This window comes from Cricetulus griseus (assembly GCF_003668045.3).
Source record: "Cricetulus griseus strain 17A/GY chromosome 1 unlocalized genomic scaffold, alternate assembly CriGri-PICRH-1.0 chr1_0, whole genome shotgun sequence".
NCBI lineage: Eukaryota > Metazoa > Chordata > Mammalia > Rodentia > Cricetidae > Cricetulus > Cricetulus griseus.
This window is the reverse complement of record NW_023276806.1, coordinates 145638896-145651733: the sequence shown is the minus strand read 5'-3', so window position 1 is coordinate 145651733 and position 12838 is coordinate 145638896. Positions and strand designations below refer to the sequence as shown.

Sequence of the window (12838 nt, the reverse complement as noted above, 5' to 3'; positions counted from 1 at the left end):
CCCTGGCAAGATAAGACTGTTAGTATCAGTCTTCATATTACACTGAGTATACTTATAAATTGAACTCCAAGAATATTTTTATTATTGATGTTTTTAATTTATGCTAATGTTAATACTACAATAAATAACTATTGAATGGAAGGCATTGTTTAGAGCACTTCATTCTTCATTACTCCAAACAAGTTTTTTGAATGAATACAATCACTGACTTCATTTTATACATGGTAAAGCCAAGTTTAAGATATATTCTTTAAAACACATTGAAATGGGGGTATAATTCAGTAGTAGATCATGTACTCATAGTCCATTATTTTCTGTGTTATTTCTAGCACCCCAAACTGAAAAACTGTTTTAAAAATAACTTTTACACATTATTTTAAAATATTTTTTATTTAATTTAGAAACAATCTTATTTTACATATCAATTCCAGTTCCCTCTCCCTCCCATCCTCCCATGCCCACCCTCCCCTGGCCCATCCCCCATCCCCTCCCCAGGGAAAGTGAGGCCTTCCATAGAGGATCATCAAAGTCTGTCACATCATTTGGGGCAGGGTCTAGGACCTCCCCCTTGTATCTAGGCTAAGAGCATAACCCTCCATGGGCTCCCAAAGTCCATTTGTGCACTAGGGATAAATACTGGATCTACTGTAAGAGGCGCCATAGACTGCCCAGACCTCCTGTCACTCACGAACAAAGGGCATAGTTCTGTCCTATGCTGGTTCCCCAGCTGTCTGGCTGGGGTCCATGATCTCCCACTTGCTCAGGTCAGCTGTTTCTGTGGGTTTCCCCAGCATGGTCTTGACCCCTTTGCTCATCACTCCTCCCTCTCTACAATCGGATTCTCAAGAGTTCGGCTTAACTGTGGATGTCTGATTCTGCTTCCATCAGCTGCTGGATAAAGGCTCTAAGATGGCATTTAAGGCAGTCATCAATCTCATTATCGGGGAAGGGCATTTAAGGTAGCCTCTCCACTATTGCTTAGATTCCTAGTTGGGGTCATCCTTGTGAATCTCTGTACATTTCCCTAGTGCCAGATATCTCTTTAAACCTACACATACTATTTTTAAGAATATTGAAAATAGTGCAATGACTATTTCATATTGCTTTTGGTGACAATAGGAGGCCCATATCAGTTTCACATAATAAATAACATTTGGTTCTCACAGTGACCCCGGACAAGAAGGCACCTTTCTCATCATTTTACAGTGAGAAACTCAAGGGTTGCAGAGTTTCAGGAGACACCTGAGAAGAGTGGTGGTGCTGGGTTCCAACTTGTGTCATCAATGTTTCATTTAAAACAGTCATATTCAGGGTCTGATTTCTTCCTCTCAGGAAAAAAAAAAAAAAAAAAACCAATAAACCATTAAATACAGTGCAACCCACATGCTAGGTAAGTGCTCTACCACTGAGATATACTACTACCCCTAGGGATTGGATTAATTCATAAATAATCTGAATAAGAAGAAATGCAGAGGTTTCCTGTATCTCTCAACTGACTATGAAAGTAAAGACACTGATTATAACTAACATGGATAAGTAATACAAGCACTTTATCTGTTAGAATTAAAAACCAGAAAACAACCAAATATACATCCTACTGCTAGGATTCAAGAAATGTCCAAATTATTTTGAAAGAAATTACAATTTTAAAGGAAGTTTATTCACATTTTATGAACTCTTTCTGCCTCTCTCTCTCCTTCTCTCCCACTCTTTACATACACAAACACACACACACACATACACACACACACACACACACACACACACACTGACTTACTTTTGCTTTAAATCATCATTTAAATCATTAAATAAGGACTAAAAGGTCAAAAGAGAATTTGATGGAATAAAAACAAAGAAACACATAATGAGTTGATTTAACTCAGTGAATATTGACATTTTATTTTTATATTAGTTTGTATTTTGTCATCCAGGCATATTTGAATACCACTCAGAATTTTCAAAAATATTCACTGAATAAATAACTTTCACTTTAGGAGCTACATATATACTGCATGTAGTTCATTTATTTACTTTGAACCTTTGGAGCCCTTCTTATGATGCTTATAAAATATAGATTCACACAGATCCCTAATGATGACATGTTAACAGTCAAGCAGCATTTAAAGCCTGACATGTCCCTACATATAATTACTCAAAATTTCCCCATACATAGACACCACACCTTGTTGTCAATAAATAATTCCACTTTAATGGCAAAGTAATAATTTAGACAGATACAGGGTGCACATTTGCAAAAAAATATATGCAAGCTGGTTTACAAGCTAGAGGAACAATAAACCAATAGAAAATACATCATCCAGTTAGGTCCATTGACACCAAATACTTATTGTTGGGGCTTTACAAAGACTACAAAACTTCTCAGGTGATTTCTTTCACTGATTCTGCCTATTTACATGATATGTTACACCCAAAAATGTACAAAATATAAAATGTATACAGACAAATGTTTCACAAACTAGTTTACGTTGTAAACTAGGCGTACCTACTGGGATGTATTGCAGGGAGTTGTGTGTATGCTCATGTGTTGACTGTGTCTCTCGAAATGGCAGGGAAAGATTAGCAATTTCCTTAGATGGCATATCATACAAGGGCAACTAGTCACTCATCCAGCTACATACATCGATGTTGCATGACAGATTTGATCTACAGTTGAGGCTTCAAAGTCAGAGTGACAATTCTGTGTGCATAAACTCAGTCTGATTTCCCTCCGGGCAATAGCACCGTATAAGGACCTACACACTTAGTGACACTCTGAAATCTGCAGAGATACCTTGTGTTGTTAATATTGTTCTAGAGAAACCAACCCATCGATGGTCACAGAGGATAGCACCAATAACATGTCCCAAAAGGCGCACAGAGTTTCTTCTATACCATGGCATAGACCTTAATAAACTTTGAACCCGTCCTCTGTGGGTGGTGTAACTTTGCCAGTGACTGATTAGTTTTCAGGCACTGTCTTTTTGCCTGCCACAAGAGATGTACTTTCAGACAGTTACTTATTCAAAAATGTACTGGCCTCGTGTATAGTTCGGAAGCATGCTCACTCTAGGACAGATAGCTCCTGCATTGTCACAACAACTTGTAAGTACAGGACAAACACACCAGATAATAACAGCTTTGAGGGGTTGCATTCTGTATTTGTTTGCAACATACAGGAAATCTCAGCAAGTGGAACACCTCTTAACACCAACAGGATAAAATACAATTTTGTTTGTGTTTGTTTTGATTTTTGTGCAAGTTTGAAAAGAAAAATCATTATTTACAATACCTACCCAGTAGACTGTGCAAATCTAACCTTCTTGTACAGTATAAATGCTTCCTCTTCCACAGTGACTGACTGCATTAGTGTTCTTTAATGCTGAATGTCTCATGTACAACAATAGTGATCAAAACAACATGCGTCAAAACTAACGTTTGTCTTTGAAAGGTAAGGACAAGGGAAGGAAAGCCAAATAGTTGTGCTCGTGCTGAATCCAGTTCTTGGAGTTCATCTGGACCCGAATTAGACATCTCCCACCTTCTAAAATGCTTTCATTTAGAACTGAGTGGGAGGAAGCCACATGTCTCTGCTTTGAAGTGATGGTCACAGAGGGGTTTTAGGGTTCTCCAATGATTTTCAGGATAGGCAAAGAAATCTCTTTATTCATAAGATAAAAATACTGATCTTTCTCCTATCCATTTCTTCAAGAAAAATAAATTTTTTTTTAAAAAAAAATCTATAGGAATGAGGCTGCTGTATTAACTGGTGTGTTGCTTGGTTGTAAATGAAGAGACAGTGGGAATTAGCAATGGTTGAGGATTGAAACCAACTGTTAAACTGTTGGAGAAATCTGTTTTAAGGCAGTGAGACAGCACCATAGAAAATGTTCCTTCTTTCACTGAAAAGGCGCAAACAAAGCCCTAAAAAAGCCTTTTGTCAGTGTTGACTAATAATTGGTATAAAACTTGGGTTCAGGGAGTGGGCAGGTGGTTTGAAAAGACCACTGTGGTAAAAACAACCTTATAAAACCCATGACTCAAACACTAAGAGGAGGGTAGCACACCTCAGGAGAGCACAATGGCTAGAAGGAACCTGGCCCTTCCCATTTGCCACAGTAGTGTTTTTCTGGTGGTTGCACAATTCCCTTTGTGCTTACAGAGAGGACTGGCCTCAGATTCATTCTGCAATGGAGTGAGCACACAACACAGACACTACTGGAGCCCTGTCACCAGCACCATGTGGTACAAAGGCGGTTGCATGGATCAGAAGAATGGACCTTCCTGAGGAGGGCAGCCCCTCAGAGGAAACAAAAGAAAGGCACAAAAAAGAAAGGGGAAAAAAAAAAGTCCTGTATTGTAAACTTTGAAAGAGGAAGAAAATAAAGTCTGGCCTGCTATCCCATGTGAAATCTACTCAGTTGCCCATTGTTAGGGACCTTCCCAGTCACATAATGGAGCCTTCGCTAACTCCATGGTTATCAAAATGCCTAGGGATAAAATAAACTAAGCTCCAATTTCAATTTAGCATCCTGGCAGTTCCAACTTAATTCTGCTGCCTCCTTGGAGGCCACAATTCTGGACTCAGGGTCAGGGCCCTGGACAGGGGACTTTCATACTGGCAGTGGTTTAGTGACAATACCTTTCTTTTAAAACATCTTTGAACAGCATTGTCCTTTGCCTAACTCTTTTCATCCATTAGAGGGTGGATTCAAGAGAGGAATCCAAAATGTCTTCGCGGTGGTGAATGCTATCGCTGTCACAGCTTTGTGTGCCCGAGTAGTTGGCTGCTTCCTGGAGTTTCATTAGCATATTCATCTGAAGAAACAGAAAGAGACATCCTTGTGAGCTACTATGCACGGAGCCAGCCACCCCCAGAATGAGCAGGGCCCTGAGCCATCACAGGGAACTGTCATCTCTTCTCATCCCTTCCAAATTAAATGCACACGACAGTTATGGGTTTTCGCTCACCGACCTGATTCCTGGATTGTTTCTCTCAGACACGACTACAGCTCTAAAGCAGAAGAACAAAATAGGGCCCTAAGATAACTCTTTTATTTGGGGCTGTGAAGCGATACTGCTCCAGCAGGGAGACTGGAAAGGAAACTATCACAGCTGGACATCTGGGTTGGTTGCTGGAGAGCAAGCCAAGCTTCCCAGCTTTTTGGCTGGGAGAAGCAGAGAGCAGTGAACAGCAAGTGAAAGTCATGAATGTTATGAATGTACACGCACACACACACACACACACACACACACTCACACACACACACATACACACACACACACACACACACACACACACGAGAGAGAGAGAGAGAGAGAGAGAGAGGAGAGAGAGAGAGAGAGAGAGAGAGAGAGAGAGAGAGAGAGACAGAGACAGAGACAAAGACAGAGACAGAGAGACAGAGACAGAGAAAGACAGAGAGACTTGCAAGCTCTGTCCCTTGAGAGTAGCAGGGGACAAAGTGGAATGAAGCCAGCTGCTGCACAAAGCACACCATCTGTTGATTAGGAGCTGACCTCCAGAGGGGTTAACCAGAGGAAGCAGACCATGAGTATTTGAAGAGGGAGAAGGAAAGAATCACTGTCAAGTGTTTGCTGTCACTGAGGTTCTGGCTGAAATATGATGGATACATCACTGAGAACAAAATCCACCTTCTGGAACAATAGCAGCCTTCTCAGGCTTCTCAACTTCACAGGAGAATGGTAGCATTTGTTCCAGTAGAGAGGACTTGTGCATGAGAGCACCTGAGGAGAGAGGCAGCTCTCCTATGTATTATAAAATAAAAGGCTTGGATTTCAATAGATCTGCAGTTCCACTATTAAAGATGGGAGCTAGGAAAAAAGAATGTTTAAAAGCAGATTGGGAAAATCGATGGCTCAACAATTTCATAAGGCACAAGGTAATTGGTGCCTGTCTTCACGAGGGTCAGACACTTGTTTTCTTATTGAGGGTTTCTTACAGTACAATAAACTTTATATTGCTTAGTGCCAAATGCTAACCACAGTACTTTTTGCAACAATCAAAGTTGTCCTTTATCTTTCAACTCAGAGAAATAGAGAAGGGAGAGATGTCTAAAAGAAGATGTCTTGGTCTTCAGTCAGGCTATGACTATTTGTATGTCAGTATAAAATGTATGTTCAATAAATGTTTGTGAAATAAATGATGAACTGGTAATCATCAATTCCAGCAAGAATGCCATTTTGACAAAGAGGCTGTGGTTATAGAGTATTTTGAAATCATGTTGATAATTTTCAGGGCATTTTTCAATAGCATTTCAATCTTAACTACCACAATGTATTAAACCACCTACACAAGGGTATTAGATGAAAATGGTTGGGGATAATGTCAGGAAACTTAAGCATTTGACTATAGCTGGTTTATAAAAGAGAATTGTGTCTGAGCACCCTCCTGTCTTAAAAAGAGAAAATACATTACCCTTTGACCCCAGTGGACACAAGGCACACATGTGGTACACACACACACATGCAGGCAAAATATTCATATACGTGAAATAAAATAAATAAAAGGAAATGGTGCTCTATATTAGGTTCAATCAGCATCAGTTCCCAATCTCAGATCTGTAATAAACACAAAGAGATATACTCTGCTTCTGGCTGTGTTGTTTTATACACTGTAATAAAAAGGATATTAGAAAAAGGTGAGTTTACATAGGACTCTGTTGTCATTGTGATCAACCCGAATTCTCTGCACATCATTTTCCCCTGGTTTCTGATACATCCTCCCTATGCTCACAGTCAAGATAATGCCTATTACTTTAACATGCTTTTAAGTTGATCTCACTCAGGAGCTGAAGCTCTGCCAGTTACCCCAGCTCCATGCTCTGTTGGCTGCTCTGCTACTAGAATGATCTTAAGCAACTACAAATCCAAACAGATAAACACTAGTGAAAACTACCAACTGATGCTCCACTGTCTGTGTGATAAAGTTTTAACTACCCATAAACGTAAAATGGCTCCATGAGATCTAACAGCTAGATACGTCTATCATTTTAATTCTTCTGACCAACTGGTACTCAGCCTCTAACTCTTCATTTTCACTGTGCTGTTTGACAGTGTTTTGTGTGATATTTCCATGACTTGAGAGGTTCTGCATTGCATGGCTGTGAACAACGCCAATGCCTGTTTTGACACCCAGCTCAACCGTTCCATCTGTGAAGTCCCTTAACAGACTCACAATGTTGCCCACCAAGTGTCCTGAATCTCATGCAGTTTATGCAGGCACATGTCTTATGTCACTAGTGGACTTAAGATCCTAAATGATGACACCTACCATGATAGCCAGATCTTAGCATTCAGCACACATATGTCAACATTAAACATTTCTGATGGTGCCTGTACATTTCATTTTGATGTTAATGTTCAGTGTACTAGAGCATACATCCTTGTTCAGATTCAAAACCAGGTTCCTGACAGAAATAATCTCCCTACCGGGATTTCTAATTTAGATTAGACTGCAATGCAGTTTGGCTACCCTTCAGGGGTTATACAAATACACAGAAACAAAGACAGAGACAACACATGTATGTTCACAACAGAATATATCTAACCTGAGGGTCAGTTTTAGATGATACTTTCTGTCACTAAGCATGCAAGGCAATAGTTCCTTCTTGAGGTTCTCACTAGTAGAATGCTATCACAGTACAAAGTACTAAAAAGAGGTCTTTATTCCTAATCATGATATGTACTTAATACATAATAATATCATATATTAGAGTTCTGTACACTTACTTAAACTATTGCGGTGCTTCTAAAACTAAAATTATATGCACTAGTGTAATGAGGAAAGTGGTATAACTACCTCCTTTTTGATTGCCACAGAGATGACTCAGTGGTTAAGGGTGCTGACTGCTCTTCCTGAGGACCTGGGTTCAATTCCCAGCACTCACATGGCAGCTCACAAACTATCTGTAACCCAAGTTGCAAGAGATCTGGAACCCTCACACAGACATAAATGCAGGAAAATACTGAAGAACATAAAAATAAATAACTCTTATATAATCCCTGAAGGATTAAAATAAATAAATTATATAAGTGTATACACACACACACACACACACACACCCCATATATATTATATAATATAGATAAATAAATTATATAAAGTATATATAAAATAAATTATATAAAATAAATAAATCTTGTATAACCCCTGAAGGATAGCAAAACTGCATTGCAATCTAAACTAAATTATAAATCCTGGTAGGGAGATTATTTCTGTCAGGATCTGGGTTTTGAATCTGAACAAAGATGTATGCTCTGGTACACTGAAAGAAACAGAAGGCTAACTGTGCATTTAGTTAGGCTAGTTGATTAGGTTTGTTCTGTGTACATTTGATTGTATTTTAATTATAGGTAAACTTCACTTTTTTCTTAAATAGTGGATTGTCATGACAATTAAAACACTTATTATTTAAATATCAACACATTAATGTATAATCAGAGAAAAATTATAGTTAAACAGTTTGAACCAGTTCAGGGTTTCTGACTTTGTTTTTGACAAATAAGTTAGTTTGTATGTCTTTTCATTTTTTTTGTTTTGTTTTGTTTTGTTTTGTTTTTTGTTTGCTTTTTAAAGAATTTCAACCAGGGAAATTGTTCTAAAGGCAACAGTTTGAATGCTCATCTTGTCAGGCTGGTTTCATATACTGCCTGTAGTAACTGGTCTTTGGTACTGATAGCTAAATGCTAATGACTACATTGACATAGGACAAAACAAGAATAATCAGACATGCTTACCAAGGGGTCCCCTTCCGTGTCAGTCTGGGGAATGTGCTTTGACGTTGTGGCTTCCTTCGAAGTTGTGCAGCCCTCATAGCCAACATCTTCCGGTCTCAACTGCAGTAATGCTGGGCCCTCCTGAGGCAGGGATATGGGGTTCCACGGGTAGGTTTCAAGCACCCACTTAGACGGATCTTCCCATGGTGCACGCTTCCCATACATCTAAAAGGTTACCACATGCAAACATCATTTCTATTAGGCAGGGGGAAAAGTGTGACTGCTAATTAGGTGATGAAAAATGAATTTTCACATCCAGTTCCGGTGTATCTTTCAAGACAATTTTCCAGATTTTAAACAAACATACATCTACAAAGCTCACTTAAGACCTCACAATTCTGTAAGAAGGGGGGGAAGCATGAAGGACTTTTATGATAAGGAAATACAGACATTCTTGTACACATTTGCTTTTACTAATAACTTCACAAACCCAGGGGGAACAAACAAGCAAGCAAAAATCCTTAAGGTTGACAAACAAGACCTGGAAAGCAAAACCTGTTTCTACAATAAAGGGAGTTCTCTACCACAATGTGCTTTAGAAAGATGACGAATGAAGGAGGTTTTTTTGTCCATTCACTGTACTTCAGTAAGCATGTCCCTCTAATAACCATCCCTTGCTCCCAGAATTCCATTGCTTCCCTTTGGAACACTTCTGATACATTTATAAATAAGAATACTGAGAATCGAGGGGGAAAATGGAAACCCAATTATGAATTCTGTAAGAATCTATGGAAAATGATGACCACAATACAAGAAAGAGATGCAAGACAAGGGAGAAAGTAGTGTTAGAAGAATACAGGAGAGAAAATGACCCGGGAATTTCTCTGTTAGAAACAAAGCTGAAGTGAAATTGAAGAGGGCATGGTGAGGAGACAGAGACAGGCAAGATTTTGTAAACAAGGTGTAAGGCCGAGAGAACAAGGAAAGAAAAGCTAAACTTAGAAGGAGGCAACAGTGTACTTTCTTTTCTCTTGTGACCTGTGCCACCAAGGACCTTTTTGGTCACCAGGCACTCTAGAGACATGACCTCAGAGGACAGTTTTCAGCTTGTTGGGTGATGATGCATGCTTTTAGTGGTTCAGTGAGACAAAAGAAAAACATAGGTATTGGGAATACACGTCCATGGTAACACCTGTAGGTTTCTCCAGAAATTTTATATATATATATTATATATATATTATATTATATTTATAAATAATGCATAAAATCTATACATTTATATTAAATTTAAAATTTGAATCAAGATACAGCAAAAATTATTTAGGTCCCTATATTCCTTTTGGACTCAGGGACAGAGGTAGAAATCTGAAGATTACTTGTTTTTCATCATTTTTTAAAAAATAGCTCTCATTTTGGAACAGGAAGTTTTGTCTCAACTAAAATCTACTTAATAGAAGGTAAAAAAGTAAAGATATAGGTATACAACTAATTAAAAGGCAAAATGTACAATTCTTTTTGAGGGAGAAATTCAAAGCAGGGTTTTTCTGTATAGCCCTGGCTGTCATGGAACTCACTGTGTAGGCCAGGCTAGCCTCAAACTCAGAGATCTATGTGCTTCTTCCTCCCCAGTACTGGGATTAAAGTCATGTGCCACCACCACCCAGCAATGTACAAGTCTTAAAAGTTTGTGTTTATGGGTTTAAGGGATGGGTATCTGTGATTAGGAGTTCAGTGGCTACAGAGGAGCCAGGTTCGATACCTAGCACTGACAATGGCAACTTAAAACCTTCCTTAACTCTAGGTCCAGGGTAACTGACACTTTCTCTGGCTTCCAAAGACATGAGGTATGTATGTGGTGCACATACATACATCTAGGCAAAATACTCATCACATAAAATAAAAATAAGTAAATCTAAAAGAAGAATTTTTTTTTAATTGCAAGTCTAGAATTGACCTGAAAAGACTTGAGGTGTATGAACAGCCATTTTAAAGAGCTGGCTAGGATGGCAAGGGTACAGGAGACAAAAAAGTGAATACTATAAGAAGAGAAATCTAAACACCCAGAAAGAGCTGATTTGATCACTGACATTTCAAGAAAGATGGAATCACTAGAAGAAAAACTCAGATTGTGTGTGTCAGTAGCATCCTTTCCAAACAGAACATGTGTCACAGAGCATCCCCCAGATGGTCCCCAGCAAAGCACCAGTCTTCATCCAAAAATGACTTTCCTTTTCCATTACTCCAAATGGAGAAGAGAGGAATCATTTCCTTTGAGATAAGGTCCTTTGACACTAGTAATTTCAAAGTCATGACTTACGGCCTTCTCTGCCTTGGAGGTCACAGATGGGGCCCTCCAAGATTCCCATGATCTGAAATCTTTCATATAGTAAAGGTTTCAACTTGAACAAGAGCTGTCCATCTATTAAAAATGTACTCTTTTCGCCTTTTTTATGTGCTGGTTCCCAATTTGAGCCTCTACATCTATAAGGTAACTTATTTGGCTTTGTAGGCTAACCTAGTATCAAATTATCAGGAGCCACAGCAATAAGCTTGAGGCATATAAATTCTGTTTGGTAGATTATGATTACTGAAATGTTTTTGACTTTCACCCAAATGGAAGTGTCACACAATTATAATGCTCAAAGAAGAGGTTAACAGATATCATTTACTGTACTATTAAAAAAAAAAGTCCATGTTTCTTCAAAAATAGAATCTATGGAAGGTAAGCAATTTCTACATCACTGCTTTGGAGCTCATAAGGCTTCTGTTACTTTTGACTTGTTAGCAAGCAAATATGAAATATTAGTCTACATATAAAGACTAGGATAGTAGTTTATTAATATGGAAACTATAGCTGGAGGGCAAATAGTTCACCTAAATGTTAATTCAAAAATAAACTTCTTTAATATAAATGAGTTTGTATAAAAGATAATATGATTTTTTTGAATAAATGAAATTTGAGAGACCAGCTGATATTGTAGGCAGCACAATGGTTTTTTGAAAATCCATGAACCACAAAATGAATTAAAGCCATTTTTCCCCCTTGGGTCCACTTACTAATCTGTGTCCTAAGATGTATAACTGTGTAATTAAATACCCATTTAACAAGAACATTGTCAACACCCATTGCAACAATCTTGGCCTTCAATGCATAGTGTTGGGAGAGCTCCTTTTGTACAGACATACACAACAGCCTTGAGTATGCTGCACATTTGTTGCTCTTTACTTTGGTTTTCTGCATAAATATCCAAATTAATGAATGCTTTGGCTCTTAAAAGAATGAGGGTTTGGCGGCTGCTTCTTCTTCTTCTTCTTCTTCTTCTTCTTCTTCTTCTTCTTCTTCTTCTTCTTCTTCTTCTTCTTCTTCTTCTTTTTTGCATCATTTCTCTACACAACAATACAAGTCAAATACTCTACCTGAAGGCCTTCTCTCACTGCCTCCAGAATGTAAGGTACCAAGGAATAATTCCAAAGGTCCATGAACCACACCCTAGAACCTTCCACATCCATGGGGCACGGAAGGAAAAGCCGAGGACCTGAGAAGACACAAATGATAGGATATTTCAGAAGCATTGCTTTTACTAATCCAAACACATGTTTAGAGACATTTTGGAGAAACATAACACATATACTCCTAGAAAATTCTACTTTGGTCAGCCCAATCATCATGAAAACATGTTTATAGAAGGTCAACTCTCCAGCCCTCTTGCTTTTCCTAAAAGTGAAACATCAATGGAAGATAAAACACAAAATAGGAGAAATAGTGATGTTTACAATCCAGTCCTTTTACAATGTAAAGTTTAGTTACACAGAAATGAATTGCTAATCACAAAATGCTATTATTTGCAGACTTGGAATCAGTCTAGATATTCTGAGCTGAAGATGTAATTCATGCCTGTAGCTGAGGATTTTTGATGATTGATGGAAGTGGGAAATACACTCTGCCTGTGAAACTTAAGAAGGCATGGAAAAATAAATACCACTGTGCACCCCCCCAAAAGAGGGTAATTCAGTTTTATCTTTTGAGAAAAATGTGAAACACAAAACTTATTAATAAGAGGTCCATTATTTTTAATTAAAGTCTTCTCTCATGGCCACATCT

General features: G+C 38.3%; 1 protein-coding gene across 7 annotated transcripts in view; it reads right to left on the bottom strand.

Moving 5' to 3' along the window:
* Positions 1-1869: 1869 nt before the first annotated feature.
* Positions 1870-12838, bottom strand: part of Nav3 (neuron navigator 3) — a 219292-nt gene continuing 208323 nt past the window's right edge. For 6 of the 7 annotated variants that reach the window (XM_027392445.2, XM_027392446.2, XM_027392448.2 and 3 more), the window contains 3 exons: positions 12154-12272; positions 8758-8961; positions 1870-4815 (listed from right to left, as the gene is read on the bottom strand). In XM_027392445.2, the coding sequence (XP_027248246.1) occupies positions 4696-4815; positions 8758-8961; positions 12154-12272 (443 nt within the window). In that variant the 3' untranslated portion in view covers positions 1870-4695. The remainder of the gene's footprint in view (positions 4816-8757; positions 8962-12153; positions 12273-12838) is intronic. The other variant, XR_004772196.1, reaches the window with a different exon arrangement.